Consider the following 15,750-nt stretch of genomic DNA (forward strand, 5'->3'; position numbering starts at 1 on the left):
TGAAGTATTGCAGGGCAAAAGAGAATATAAACAAAGTCAAAATATAAGTGATTATTTCTGGATAAATCAGGCAAACAATGAACCTGCTCTAAAGAAATGAGACAGGATGTCTGATCCTCTGTAAAACAGCTGTTAACCAAGGTTCCACTGCAAATCTCACGCTGTAATGGTAAGACTAGTTAAGGGAGTGAATTTACCACATCACTTGAAGTTTCTATTTTAATCATGAAGTAAGTCCCTGCACTTCAATGAACTGATCAAAAAGCTGATCATGATTTTTAATTGTATGGGTTTTTTTCTGCTGATACGAGATTACTACTTGAGTAATTACTAATTAGATACTGTGTATCTAACTGTCTTACCCTGTCTACATAAATGTTTTGACACTTGTTTAAAGTAATTGTGAGAGTTGAGAAGAAAAAAGGTTATCTGGAAATAAAAGAAACTATCCAATGAATAGCCAAAGCCAGCTCTGAGTTCTGTCACTGTTGACTTGGAAAATGCAGTACAGCAAAGATGCGTACAGTGCACTCAGGACTTGCTCGTGGTCAGCTTGGCTTTTACTGCCATCTACTGAAATACCAGCATCTCTCCTGTAACCAATAAATTATTTACATCTGCTGTGTTAGAGGGTAATGCAGGAGGCTATTTAGTAAGACAGATGACCCTTGTGGGTATTGGAGGTGAATGTCCAGAGTGCCAGACACCAACCATAGTAGACAGAGACCCTTATACTGGACTACATCAACCCACACTGAAGGACAACAGCCACTCAACCTCTATCTGTAATAAGGATCTGGAAAGTCTTCCACCTCTGCTCTTTTACAGTAAACTTGTTAAGAGGTGGGCAGCTCCTTCCTGCTCCCACAGCTGCTCTGTCACCACTCCCCCTCCCAGAGAAACTAAAGAATGCTACCAACTGGGAGCCATCATAACTTACTTGGCCAGCTGTTTTGGGACTCAGAAATTATCACCTGCCAGGTTGACAGAAGTCCATCCTATTTATGGATGAACCACCCTTCACTAGGCTCTTGGCTTTGCTAAAAATCTAACAGCACTACAAATCTAAATGCATAAAAATGTTTAAAAAAAAAAAAAAAGGGCAAAACAAAAATCAAGGCATTACGGTTGTGGATTAAGCTAAAACCTTTGACTTGAGAAGACATCAACATCTTCCAGATTTTAAGACAAAAAGACTAGGATGAACATGGACTGAAAACTCAGTAGTAGTATTACTACTTGACTGAAATGAAAAAGGAGCTAAGGTAATTCACATCAAAGCTGGAATTACAACCTGAACGAAATCACCTCAAACTAAAACATAACCTCTGGACAGGAACAGCTATTGATGAAACTCTCCATTACCAGAAGAGCTCTCTGTGAAAACCTCTCCAGCAAATCACACAGTAAGACTCTGGCAGACCATAAGGATGGGTAAAGAGTGCACAACTCCAGACTGATAAACAGCAGAAGGACCACTTTGACACTTTGTTGCTGTGCATAAGCATTACAAGTTAGTCCTGCTTATCACGACACCTTTACCTAGTGGTCGTATCTCATTATGTAAGTAAGCTGCACAGTATTCTCCAGCCACTTGTTGCAGAAGGTGATTAATCTTTTGTAGAGCAGAATCCCTACCTGTCAGAGTGTCATTACACCTGCAGTTCCAAAAAAACCCACTATGGATACTTTTGTAAAATTACTAATTCATGCTCACCTAGAAAATGAAACAAAGAGCATGCTTGGCTTACCTTACTTGGCATGTGCTATGTTCTCATCACTCACCGTATCATTGCAACAAACTCTCTTGGGAACACTGGTCTTTACCCCATCTCTCAGCACAGATAACCCTGTGCCCTGCTGCACCAATGCAGGAGAAGGGTCAGTATTTCCTTCAGTTAAGATTTCAGACTTGCGTTTTATAAGCAGAGAAGGAAAACAAAATGGTTTTCATTTAGCCTTTTCAGGGGCTGAAACTGACAATTCAAAAAATTCAACTTATTTCAAGTTACTGCTTAAGAAAAAAAACCCAGGTCCCTGAAACACTTAAACCAAATGGCTCATTCCAGCCTTTATTAGAATAATTACAACTAAAAGAAACATGGCACTTATTTTCACAGCAGGACAAGCATCACAGGAAGTACTGGGCTACAAAGCTATGGCAATACAGTGGGGAAAAAAAAATTAAATAAACCAAAACTAAAGCTTGCTGCAGTCATTACAGCTTCTTCTATGTGGAAACCACAGCTTTCAGCACAGCAGAGTACAATGCAGAGGCAGCAACAGCATTACTCTATGCTCAGAGAGCTGCGGGACTGTCACATCAAACACGGTATCACCTAATTGTGTCCTAAGCCAGAGTGAAAGCAGAAGGTGGGGAAATGAAGGTCGGTTATTCTTTTGATTCACAGTCCTAACTCAGTTCCCTTCTTCCAGCACAGCAGGCAGTTGATTGCCTCCATTCAGATGATAGCTGCATAGTCACTGAGCCATCTGGGCCTCCATTGCCTGTGCTGTCCATTCTGGGGCTGTCTGACTTATCTTCTCCAGCAGGTTGTTAACCTGGAAACACAGTGACTGAATCTGCTTGTCCCAAGTCGGCAAAGCTTCACGAGCTGCACAAAAAAAAAAACCCAAAACAAAGTAAGTCTTAGCAATTCCCTTGCCTCTTCAACTGCAACCTGTTCTTCTGCCACTGCCCTCACCTTGCAGCTACATCATGCTCATTTCTGTATTCAAAAGCTACAATGACTTTGGCTGTCTGTTACAAGCCTAACTCCTGCATTGCAAAGGAGAACTGAACAGAGAACTTGCTGGTGAACCTGTTCCTACAAGGAGACTGATGGAATAAATTCACACTTTCCTGTGGGTAAGAGAATGCACAGTAGGGAGGGTGGGTGAAGTGTAGCAAGGTGGGTGTTGGGCTCTTCTCCCAAGTAGCTAGCAATAGGACAAGAGGAAATGGGCTCAAGCTGCATCAGGGGAGGTTTAGATTGGATATTAGGAAAAACTTCTTCATGGAAAGGGTAGTCAAGCATTGGAACGGGCTGCCCAGAGAAGTGGTGGAGTCACCATCCCTGGAAGTGTTCAAAAAATGGGTAGACGTGGCACTTTGTGACATGGTTTAGTGGGCATGGTGGTGTTGGGTTGACGATTGGAATGATGATCTTAGAGGTCCTTTCCAATCTTAATGATTCCTAGTTTTTACTTTCATTATAAATAATCCAGCCACCAAGGCAGGAAACATGAAATTGCTACTCTATCCTTAATTGGTTTAGTGACGGACTTGGTAACATTAGGTTACTTTTCCAACCTAAACAATTCTATGATTCTATTAAGGCAAACTCTGCCATCGCCTGGCCACAGCAAGATACAGCAAGCTCACTTCAGACAGAAGATAACGAAGGAACTTAATTTCCTTATCCTGTAAGGCAGCAACTCAAAAAGCTCACTCTGAATGGTGCTAAAAAAAAAAAAAAAAAAATTACTGTGGTCGAACTTACTCTCAAAATGAACAATTCCGTCAATCTGATCAATGAATCCATTCATGCGACCCTCAGTTATCATCTGAGAAGCTATTTTTTCTGCCTGAAATAATGAAGAGAGAAAGATGTTAGAAACATCTTCCATTCTGAAAGAAGTTAAAAATGATTAAGACTTAATAGTCCTTACGGGTTTTTCAACTTCTCCACACATTGTGGGGGGGGGAAGAAACCTACAGACAACACTAATTATGAAATTATTAGACATACTATCAGTGGCATCTAACTCCACCATTATTCATTCCACATCATGTACCTTTCCTTCTCGTAAGTTGTGCTAGATATTTAACCTTCCTCATAATATGGAATATTTAATTATTTCCTAATACTGAACTAATTTTCCTAATATTTACCACAGCTGTCTTCTCGTGTCTCTGATGCTTCTTGTTTTTAGAGAAGATGTAGAAAACTGATACCTTAGCTGCAGGGATCTCTAGTAATGCTCCAAGCTCTTCAAAAGTAATGTTGTTGTAAAGTTTGCTTGCAGACAGTAAGTTGTGTTCAATAACAGCTCTGTCCAGGATACTGGAACCTTAGTTAGATCAGAAAAAAAATCCATTACTATAAAAAAGATTGAAATATCTGGTTCATATTGCAGAGCAGATGGAAAACACTTTTTTCCCCAAGGGTTACGTGTGCAGAAGGTCCAGATACATCTGCCTTGCATCAGTGTTATGCTACACAGAAGAAAGTGAACAAAAAGAAATGGATGGCATGTGGTAGATTTTAAGACAGGCAGCTTAAACCCTTTAAATTAGTTTCTAGAATAATCAAGTGGAGCCCTTGGTTTTGCTACAAGACTCAACATCTGATCTGAGGGAGTTTGACCTCCTGTGATCAGTTCCTAGCTTGCCAAATGTTTATTCATTACAGCTCTTAGGGGTACAATTAACCTCTCTCTTACTGTGCTTGTACTGTGGTAAACCCTCATCTAATTTCTCTCTTCTTGATTTAACAATTTAACTCATTTGCCCCTTAACCTCTAATTGAAGATAAGCACACTATTAAATACCAGCTAACCTGCATTCTTTAACTTACACGGACAAACGGTACAGGTTATAAATAAACAACAAATTGACCCAAGGAAAGGACTGCAGCTTATTGTTAGTAAGTACCTTTAACCAGTTTTCACCTCTGTGATTATGCAGTTGTTTATTTGTCCTTAATCAACGAGTATTGTTCACTAGTAAGGTTTTCCTGATTAAGAGGTATTTCATGCTTATGTATTTCTCCACTTCAATATTCTTCTAATTTATAAAATTGACACCAGTGTGTTTAGGATTCCAGTGAAGTCATTACTTCACATTATTTCTCACTGTTCAGACAAGGTTCCAGGAAGAACAGAGCTAATAAGATGTCAGTGAGAACAGAAAACAATTTGGAGACAGTGTGAGGTCCAAGTCATCCCCTCATTATCTGTCATCTTCTTATCAAGTCGGGAAGCAGTTCAAATAAATTTATCATCCACATAGACCATTTATGGCCTACATGCATGTCGTGTTTCTAGGCATCCTCTTTATAAAGGCGCCTTAGAACTGGAGAAGCTAAAAAGGACAGAGACTCAAAGTATGAGGCAAGGTTGGAAATACTGGGAGGTTGACAGTGAAGAGGACTGTACACGGACAGAGAAACAAGATTTTTACAAGTTATCGTCTAGAAAAGTATTTCAAAACTGTGCATGAACACCTAGCATTACGAGGCTTTAAAGAAAGACATACCATCGGCTGTAGTTGCTTTCTGGTGAGGCATTAGCATAGCTGCAAACTCTTGCAGTTGATTTCCACGGATAATTCTGTCGAGATACATTTTCTCCAGGATCCCATAGGCCGCAAGCTGCTGGCATCTCTCATCCTTGAAAAGTGTAGCAAGCATGCGAGAACGCTGTTGTCCTAGGAGAGTCAGGAAGAATCCTCATAAATGATCACCAAAGCATTCAGCACTGAGATGTAAACAACAGAAAGTATCATCTTTTTTTCCTCAACACATGCAATTAACCAACAAAGCTCTACCAAAGAAGGAACACAGTTGTGTTCAGTTCCAAAATACTGTTTGCCACCGACTACCTTTTGCATCTTTAGCCAAGATGCCACCTTATCGCTGGCAAAGACATGGAAGTAATCCAACTCTGAGTTAACAGTACGCCAACAGGTAATTTTGACACCATGTTCACAATTTTGGATCCCTCTCCACAAGTAATGCACAAGCTGACTTGCTTCAGGGGATAATACCTGTGTTGGGTGTTCTATACAAAAATGTAATGTGTATTTTACCTGCTGATGCCAAAATAGTACAATGCAAAGCATGCTTCAATGCCTCCAGTCGCTCAGTTTCATGGACTATGCTCTTATAGGAGAGCTCATTGTATCTTTGAGCAGCCTCAATGAACTTTCTTCTGTAATCAAGAACTCGAGCATAGCAAACCTAGAAAGAAAGTATGTCTCAGAAAAAGAAAACTAACAGGAGTGGCTGCATAATATAGGTGTGTGTTTAATTGCCACACTAGCAAGTGACAGCTCCCATAAATATCGCTCTACTGCATCCTAGGGAAATCTGTGCTTTCAAACGATTAGCTTGACTTGTAAAGCCCTTGCTGAAGTATCATGGAAAGCAATTGAAAGGGCATTCCCAACACTCTTCAGATGTTAAACACTGCAAATGTCTAAACATCAGAAACTAAGTAAATAAAATACTGTACAGCTGATACTGTACTTATGTAAGCTTCCCCTTCACTACTGACATTGACAGCTAGCACTTAGGTAACCATTCATGTTTCAAGAGTTTGCTTTTCCCTTTCAGTGCTGTAGCAGCATCTGATATTTCTTCTCTCTTCCTTTGTGTTTTTCTAACGCTTACAGAAAATATTTACAATTCCAACTGAGTGCCCGCCTTAAAACATAGCATGGATGGAGAAAAAAAAAAGGGAAAACAAACCAAAACCACCACACCCTGAGTTACAGTTCATGGCACACCTGCTTTGTGTTGTTGAATTTTGAACACCACCACACTTGATTGGTACTGTCACACTTAGTTATCGCTGCTCATCCCAGTTACTAAAATGGTTTGAGAAATTAGTGTATGAACTATGCACACAGTAAACCCACAAATAAGCAGAAAGGTCAGCAGTTACTTTGCTACTTGAGATTTAAAGCTACTTTTATGGATGGGACTTACTATTTAACTACTGTTGGGTGGGGAGCTAATGTCCCTAATATTGGACGTGATTTTTTCCCCTCATAGATTTACAGACAAAGGTGGAGGCAATATTCTCAACAATATTTCAGATGTTTTGAAGCCTAAGCTTTATTGTCAATCTATAAACCTGGCATTTAAGGAACTTTTACAGCCTTATCTCCAAATCACAAGGAACCAGCTGTTTAATTATTGCTAAGATGTGGCTCTCAAGCTCCCAAAACCATTTAGAAGCTTTTTGCTTTGTCTCTTTTCTCATTATGAAAGTTTTAGTGGCATTGCATAAAAACATCTCAATGTGGAATCATCTCCCTTTAGAATGAGAAAGCAATAAAGCAAGTTAGACAACCTTATAATGGATTTGCAACTGTTCATTAGTTGATTCATTCTGAAGCAGGGAAGCTCGATTAATATAAGCTTCTGCTTGAACTGGGTCATCATCCTCCAGATACAGCCTGGCAATTTTCAGGTAGGTCTCCAGTTTATAATCTACGTTGTATTGTCTGCAGAGAAACAGAAAAGCAAGTGCTCAGAGCTGCTCCACAACTACGCTTGCTCTTAGCTGTTCTAAACATATATTGCAATTCTTAAGCACTTGGCTACATTTGCTTTACCCTGCTTTCTTCTTCCCTAACACCAAAATTAGTGCTCGCTGTTCAGGGTAAGGAAATTTGAGGTGAATGCCAATATAGAACTGGTTCCTGCAAACGACAGTAGAAATAATGCCGTCTACCAAGACACGAATGTACACTCTAATAATCTGGTTTTAGTGGATTGGAAGTTTGCCATAAGTGGTGAACCACTTGAGTTAAGAAGCGAACTTGTAGTGGAATAAATAGGTGCTAAATAGGCAAAACCTCAGCAATTCCTTCTACATGCATACAGAGAAAGAGGATAGAAAGGATAGCCAGCGAAAAGTAACAGCAAGGGTTCTAGACTTAAAAAAAAACCAAATAAACAAAAAACCAAAACCACCAAAAAAACCACAAAACCACAAACAAACAAAACCCCACAAAAACACTCAACTGTATTTGTTAATATCCAATTTCAAACGCTCTTCATTCTGAACTGTAAAGGTGAACACATGGAAGAACTGCCACCTCTCAAGAACCTTTCAATAACCTTAGAAGCATTTTTGTAAGATACTATCAAAAAAGCTGTTTATCAACAAGACTAATAAATAGTGCAAAACTTCTGGTGCAGTACTTTTACCCACTAAACTGTTTACTGTAATGTACAGTCATCAAGCTATACTTTTGTCATCTGGCAGTAGGTCTGGCCCGAACTACCGAAACTCTGGGAAAATATGCAACCCCAAAATTCTCACTTGCTGGTCTAGTTAAGTACAAAGGGAGCAAGTATATTTAACAACACAGAACTGTGTCTAGCACAGTACTTACTTTTGCCCTGTTTCCAAAGGGATCCCCACCAATACTTGTGCTGCATTTCTCCAGTCTTCTTCTTTCTCATAGATTGATGCAAGATGTTGCCTTATTGAAGCAACCTAAATAATAAAATCAATAGCAAACACTATAAAAGTTGAATGGTTCTGTATTAACTTTCACAGTATTTGTTCTTGTTCATGAATCCCCTCAACCAATACCCCAGCTTCACAGACACAACCACCCACACGCAGGCAACTCTTCCCATGCGAGGACTCCTGCGTGGGACTCCTGGATCAAGCTTTAATACCAAGCTTTTTAAATATGAATGCTGATTTGAAGCATTTCCACTTAAGCTTGTGACAAGATAAAAGGAGTGTATCTTCAGGGAGCGATAAGTAAAGGTTTTAAAAAGATGAAATGAGGTTTTCATGAACTGGAGCACCAAGAATCACAAGCTATTTATTGCAGTTATACTTCATATCATATCTGTGAGATATGAATGAGTTGAACTATGATTAGATCGTAATCCAGAAACTTCTACTTTGTAGAGCAGCTGTCAGCAGGTAAAATATCAGTGCTTACCAGATGGGTTTTATAAGCAGAAGTGTGGTTAAAAAAAAGAAATAATCTGATGTCTTGGATTCAATTTGTGCATAAGCATTATAACATATAGACAAGCATGTTTAGTTAAGACTTAGAGTAAAAGCTGCTTAAAAAGACAAAAGATAAAGAGAAGCAAATACAAATCATTGCAGAGACTGCCTTGCTTTTCTTCTCAAATACTAGATGCTAAAGGCTTTTTATAGAAACACCTTCTGTAAGAACTCTCAGATGATGGTGAATACTCATACAACAAAACCAAGAACTGAATTGAAAAAGAACTGCAGCACATTCAGTAGTTAACTAGAATTGGGATTTCAAGAAAACATTTTTTTTTTCCTGGTAAAATGATTATGGCTAAAATACACACACACAGAGATATTTCTTTTGAAACAAAAGCTATTTGTCAACATGCTTCTCTCTTTACAACACCTGCCTGTCCATTAGTTGGGTAAAATGCAATACAATGAGTACCAGTCTGTCTCTTGACAGTACCTCCAGTAGCTCAAGTATTGTTTCACTGTAAGAAGCCATTTTCTGGTAGCAGAGGAATTACATGCCCAGCATCCTGATGAAGAGACAAAGTCTGTATTCTTCACACGGTCCTAAATATTTTCTGCATTTAGCTCAGGTTTTGCATGTACAGGAAAGCAAAACTGGACTCTAAGTAGGAATATCTGTTTTGAACAACTTTATTAAAGACTTAAAATAGTCAGCAGATAAGGGGGAAAAAAAACCCAAAGCCAAGCCCGCAAACCAAAACCCCCTCGTCATTAATCTCTCACCTGCTCTTCAAATGAAATAACTCTAGGTTGTATCTTTTCCAAGGTGAAGTGGTAAATTTCTTTGGCCGTGCTGTCAGGAAGACTTGGAAGATGGGTACAGAAATCTGTCAGTAGCTGACGCGAGATCACTAGACTGACATTCTCGTTCACCACTGTTTCAGAGACACATGGAAGAAACACACAAGACGGATGCAATGCTTGTCAGTGCCTTCACTGTAAGTGATCATTTGCTTTTATATTAAATTTGAATATTTCAAGTTTTCAAATCTGTATCCAAGTGAAGGGGTTTTTTTTGTTTTTAAATATTGAATTTTTTATTCTCAGAAACAGTTTGTTTACACTAGAGGTCACCAGAGTTCTAACCCCTGACAGATAATAACAAATTTCTCACTTTGATTCATAGTTTAGAGAGATGTTTAATTCTGAATCACTGTTCTCAGTTGCTGAAACATCTTGGACAAAGTAAACCTTTAGGCTAAATTTCACTACGTTTATTCTCATCTTAAAAAAAAAATTACAACAGGTATAATTTATAGAGGTATTCAATAAGCCAAACATCCAATACAACACAAGAAAACCCTAACTGTTTCTTCTGACAGTTTTGCAAACTAACTTGAGACAGGGGAAGAAGGGGGTTGTGTGAAAATACCGCTTGGCATCCAGTACCAATTTTAGCATTCAACAGAGACTACTTTATGTTTTCACCTTCCAATACTGTCACACTGACAGGTTGGAAAGTTATAATAACATTCAAAGCTTACAAGTCCATTCTCCCTTAGCTTCCGAATGTGGTGATGATGGTTCCTGTTCTAGTTGTGTTTGAGTTCCAACAGGACCAAAACATCATGTATTTACATAGCCTCACGTAGAGCTAACAAATAGGCAATCCCACAGACCTCTGGACTTCACTCAATGTGCAACCAATTATACCAGATGCACTTACTTGCTTCTACAAAAGCTTTCAAAGCTTCAAGTTGTTCTACGCCCGACAGCTGAATGGCTTTTTCCAATATTTGACGATATCTGTCCACAGATTAAAAAAAAAAAAATTTAAAAAATCACTCATAGGGGACATTTTTTCACTAACAAGTTCTGTTTCTCTGCTTATTTTCTATGTCAGAGCCCTACTTTTGCTTATATTTTCTATACCTTTGAGGTGGCAATTTTCCAAAGTGTTCATACTTAAATGTCAGGAACATTCACCTGGAACTGGTATCTGGCTCTTTTTAAATCCCAGAACTAGATTCTCAGATAACATAGTTCATCATTTTGTTATCTGTGAATATATGTGCAATTTTGAAGGTTTAAAAAAAAAAAAATCACATCCCTAGCATAGTGCACAGAAAAAGTAATGAAAAATGTATCACTCATGGATTAAGATTAATAAAACTAGTCAGATGTTGAAAATGCCACATTCAATGAGAATGAGTGTTGGGAGTGGGAGGTAAATAGTATGTTATGGCCACTTCACATAAGCACAAGCACAGACCATGATTTTTAAGTGTTTATTCCTGCAAAATTAGCAACTCCAGTTTTCATGCTTCATAAAGCTAATTAAACTTTGCCTGGGCCATAACCTAAGTGTGTGCAATACTGATGAAGTACTACATTCATGTTGAAGCCATATTTTGAGGGGAACATTTCCAAGTCTTCACATGAAACTCCTAAAAGTGAAGCAATTCCTCTAGAAAACAAGCAACTGGACTGGGACTCGAAGAATTTCAGTTGATTGATCGACATCTGAGTGAACCCTCAGGGGAGAGAAAATCTATGTGACACATTGCACTGTGAGTAGCTCAGACCTTGGGGTTTGCCATCCAAAATACCCACCTAATGAAAATAATAGCGCAGTTACGGACATATCTACAGCAGTCGAGGAAAATAAGTTCCCCGACCTATCACTTTCGCGCAGCCGACAGGCAGGCAGCCGAACTCTGAACGAGAGAGCTGCGGCGCAGGGCTAAGGCCCCGCGCGGGAGCCTGCGCTACGACACCACCAGCACAGAGCAAGCCGTCGTTAGAAACGAAAAATAAATAAAAAGTTACAGGATCATGAGGGGAAATCTTTCTTTCTTTTCTTCCTTCTTTTTATTTAAGGAAGCGAGGCCGTTCGACAAGAGCCGCCTCGCCCGCTCAGGGCCCGGCAGCCCCCCACCCCCGCCGGCCGTAACCCCAACAGCCGCTCACCCGCCTCGCCCCGCCACGGGGAGGCCGGCGCCGGCACTCACTTGCCCGCCAGGTCCTTGTGAGAGCCGCTGGAGTTCATCAGCTGCGCCAGGTCCTGCCTCACCGCGGCCGCCATCTTCGCCGACCCGCCGCCGTCCCCCTCGCGCGCCGCAGACTTCCTCCTACCATAGAGCCGCGCCGCCGGCAGGCTAGAGGGGGCTCCGCGCGGCGGCGTCACGTGGCAGGGAGCGTCCGCGCGGGCAGAGCTCGGCCGCAGGGCTAAAGCTCGGGCGGGCACCACGCACACCTCCCCCCGGGGCCGCAGGGCGGCACTTATAGAGATATCTACGTATATAATCGCGCGCGGGTGTGTGCACGCGCGTGTCGGCGGCCTCAGTGTGGGCCAAGGCTGGGTCCTCCTCGAGTGGCGCGCGCGGACCCGGAAGCGGGCGGCCCGGTGCGGGCGGGGCGGGCCCGGAAGCGCGGGGCGGGGCGGCGTGGCGCGCGCGCGGGGCGCTGCGCCGGCGGTTGCCAGGGCGGCGCGGCGCAGTATTATGGGATGCGGCGGGGGAATGGCGCGGGGCGCGTGATTTTGAACAAACACGGCGGCTTCGTTGCGGGCGCTGCCGCCGCCGCGGCCGCCGGGCGCGGTAGCGGAGGGGAGGGGGCTGGCGGGAGCGCGGAGGGCGTGCGGCGACGGCGGCGGCGAGAGGCATCGGTAGCGGCGGCAGCGGCGGAGGAGGAGGAAGAGCGCCCGCCCGCCCGGTGAGTGCGAGGGGCGGGAAAGCGGCGGCAGGAGGACGAAGAAGGGGGTGCGGGCACGGCCCCGTTGGCGGGGAGGGAGCGGCGGAGCCCGGGAGGGAGCGGCGGAGCGCTGACAGCTGCCTCCCGCCGGGAAGGCACAGGCCCGGCCCCGCTGGGCGCGCTCCCCGCGGTGGGGCGGGCTCCCGGGCGGCCCCGTCGACCTCGCCGGGATCGCGGGGACAGCTGTCCCGGTCGCCCCGCCGCCGCGGGACATGCCTGCTTGGCGGGTCTCTTCACTGCTGCTCGCTGAGATCAGCTGCGCCTAAAGGTGCAGCGGAGCGGTGGGGTTAAAACAGACCCGGGGAGCGGCGGGGGGCCTGCGGCGAGGCTTCCTCCTCGGACCGGGGGGTCTGTGCTGGACCCGCCACCGCCCCCTTCCCTGCCGGTCCGGAAGCAGTTGGGGTTTGGTGGCGGGGCAGCTCGGGGTGGGGGACGCCCCGCGGGCGGCGGGGAGGCGAGGCGGGGCGGGGCGGGGCGGCGGGGGCAGGTGTGGCGGGGGCGGGCCGCGGGGGGGCGGCGGTGACGGGGTGAAAATGGCGGATCTTTCGAAATACGGTGGCGGCTGCTGACGGAGCCCGGCGGCTCCCGGCCGCCCCCGCGCCGCCCGCCGATGAGGTGAGGCCCCGGGGGGCGCGCGGGGGTAACGGTCGCGGGGGGCGGCCATTGCCGGCGTCGCGCGATGCCAGCGGTCGCAGCCGCTGGGTCTCGCCTCGCTGGGCCTGGGGCCGGCGGGGCCCGGCTCCTCCGGCCCGCGGGACACCGCGTCGGGCGGTGGAGAGCCCTCGGGGCCGGGCGGTCCCGGGCCCCTGGCTGTGGCGGCGGCGGGACGCCGTGGCGGCTGGCTTAGGCCCGGGGACGCTCTCTTCGCCAAACTTGCTGGCGTGGGCCGCCGGAGGGGACCGGGCTGCCGCTTGAGGACCTGCCGGGGCCGCGCCGGACTTGGTCCGGGGTGAGGACGTCCTGCCTTTGTCTGCGGGGATGCTCGCTCGGGCTCTGCTCTGCAGAGCAGGGTGCGGTGAAAACGGCGTAGGGTGTTTTCCACACTTCCTTAACTCACCCAAGTGCGAGGGCGCACCTGTGCCTTCAGCGTGCTGCTGCACGGCCGTGGACAGCCTCCGAGTTGGAAGTGAATTTAGCTGGACCATCTTTTGGGATAGTCCCAGCTCCTCTCTTCATCGCTCTTGCTCATTACGAGGTATATTTGCGGTTAGAATGTGTTATTAATTATTTGTGGCCTTGACTTTGAAGCACATCGTGTACTAATTATGTAACATTTGGTATGGAGGTTTTGAGTTCTGGAAAGCACTGCGGCATTGAGAGCATGTGAAATTGTCTACTGGAACATAGTGTGAACAGGACGAAAGCTCTCAGACTTAAGATTTCAAGTGAAGAAAGAACAGATATTTAAATGGTCTTTCATTAGGTTCATCCTTCTGAACAGTTGCTTGAAATATATTACAGTTATTGTAGAAAAAACTGAATATAGAAAAATAATTTGGAATATTCCTTGCAATGTTTACGTAAAGCTGGCAATAACAAGCAATGCCTTGTGCATGTGGTTAGCTTATTCACAATAGCTTTTTGGCTTATTGGAGGCAAGAAGAATAGTGGGTTATCAGCTGAGAATATTTCTTTTGTCAGGGGAATCCTTTTGCAAAATAAAATGCATTAGACTTGTCTTTTTTTAATCCCCAAGACATCCAGTTTACATATGCGTCAGCAAGTGGTAACTTGGTTACATGCCTTGTACAGACTTGTATCAACCTACCGAGAGATGTATGGCTTATGGCTCTGTAGGCCAAGCACTCTTAAAGGCTGGCTTGGAGAGTATGTTAGAAAATACAGCCCAGCTAATGGGTTAAAAAGGTACTTTGTGCTTCTTGTAATGTGGTAAGTTTCAAAAGTTTGTTATGCAAGGTTGATTGTTCAGATTAGTATCAAGAACTATCTGCTGTTGTTTGGTTTGCTTATACCTCTGTGATGTCCAGATAGTTTGTAACTGAATGCTCTGAATGTTTCAGCTAGAATTCTCAAAAAGCTTTAACTGGTTTCAGGTTGAGTATATGCTAACCGCAGGTAAATTTGAAGTGTGGTGATGACGGGTGCTGTTGGATTTCAGACTTAGAGACATTGTTATCTCATGCGTTGGGGTATCTTTTACTTTATGTTTTGAAAAGCAGTCAAAGCCCCTTAGATTTTTTTTTTTTCCTTATACTTGTTTGAACAATATTTGGAGGAGGGGGTGGAAGTAAGGTAGACTGAGGGGTGTGTGTTTTGATTTCTGCTTCGGCAACAAACTGTGCTTCCTTATCTGTCACTTGGTCTGCTTGTGCTTCTGTTCCCTTCCTGTGCTATAGAGGTAGTGCTTTCTTACTTAACATGCTGTTAGAACCACATCTTGATGTCCTACGGAATTTGTGTACTACAGTGGTGGGATTCATAACAAGTACCTAGGAGACAAACTCATGGTTGTTTGTGTGGTGTCTTTTCTTTTTTTTTGTTCTTAGCTACAGGAGCTCCCAATAAGAAGTGGAAAATGTTTCTTGAACTCTTCATTCAAGGGTTTGTATTTTGCCAGGCCTTACATTTGAGTAGCTTGGTTTCTTCGGTTGCTTAAAAAAAACAGTAAGCAGCATGTGGCTTTCAGTACAGCCTTTGACTAGGGTTGCTCAGTTGACAACATTAGAAAACATAAAAGTTTTTCTTGCACAAGAAAGAATGAGACTGCCGAAATAATCCCTTGATCAGTGATGGGTGTGCATAGCTACATGATGCGAGAGATTCAGGTTTCTCATGTTCCAGATCCAAGTGTAGATTAGTGGCTCCTTAACTCTTCCAACTTTTGTGTCATTCCCCTTCACAAGCTGTACTTCTGCAATTGAACATGTTGCTATACCCACATGAGGGTTATACCCTTAGTTTTGGGCTCTGCTCTGTCATATGAGTTCCAGGTACATAACAAATCCCCATCTCTACGGTCTGGCTGGGTTTTTTTTTCTTTCTTTGGAGTGACAGCAGTTTCTGCTATGGACTCAAGAAGCCTATCTGAAGAATGTTTTAGAAACTTCTTTAGATCAATCTGTTTTTCCTGTGAAAAGTTTTTCAGGGTCTTTTGTTTGGTGTTTTTATATTATTTTTATCAAAAAGTTCCCAGTGGTCTCAGGTCTGCCTACATAGCTTAATCTGCTTCCTCCCCCCCCCCCCCCCCCCAAATATTTGAATGAAACAGGAGACACAATGTGCAAACAAGTGAAAGCTTTCTGTTTTAAAATCTAGTTA

The 15,750-nt window shown here is 43.8% G+C and overlaps 2 protein-coding genes across 2 annotated transcripts in view; one reads left to right on the forward strand and one right to left on the reverse strand.

The window, feature by feature from the left end:
• Positions 1 to 2,046: 2,046 nt before the first annotated feature.
• COPS4 (COP9 signalosome subunit 4) lies at positions 2,047 to 11,824 on the reverse strand. Its single transcript, XM_075709048.1, has 10 exons — positions 11,730 to 11,824; positions 10,445 to 10,524; positions 9,502 to 9,653; positions 8,132 to 8,235; positions 7,081 to 7,234; positions 5,813 to 5,963; positions 5,261 to 5,431; positions 3,959 to 4,074; positions 3,504 to 3,588; positions 2,047 to 2,615 (listed from the first exon to the last, which is right to left on the reverse strand). The coding sequence occupies exons 1-10, from the start codon at positions 11,801 to 11,803 to the stop codon at positions 2,482 to 2,484; spliced, it is 1,221 nt and encodes a 406-aa protein (XP_075565163.1). The 5' UTR covers positions 11,804 to 11,824; the 3' UTR covers positions 2,047 to 2,481.
• A 560-nt stretch (positions 11,825 to 12,384) lies between these two features.
• The window catches only part of LIN54 (lin-54 DREAM MuvB core complex component), a 41,817-nt gene continuing 38,451 nt past the window's right edge, over positions 12,385 to 15,750 (forward strand). The window contains exon 1 of the mRNA XM_075708667.1: positions 12,385 to 12,432. The gene's annotated coding sequence lies outside the window, so the exon portion shown is untranslated. The remainder of the gene's footprint in view (positions 12,433 to 15,750) is intronic.

Source organism: Pelecanus crispus, chromosome 4 (assembly GCF_030463565.1).
Source record: "Pelecanus crispus isolate bPelCri1 chromosome 4, bPelCri1.pri, whole genome shotgun sequence".
In the NCBI taxonomy this organism is placed as follows: domain Eukaryota; kingdom Metazoa; phylum Chordata; class Aves; order Pelecaniformes; family Pelecanidae; genus Pelecanus; species Pelecanus crispus.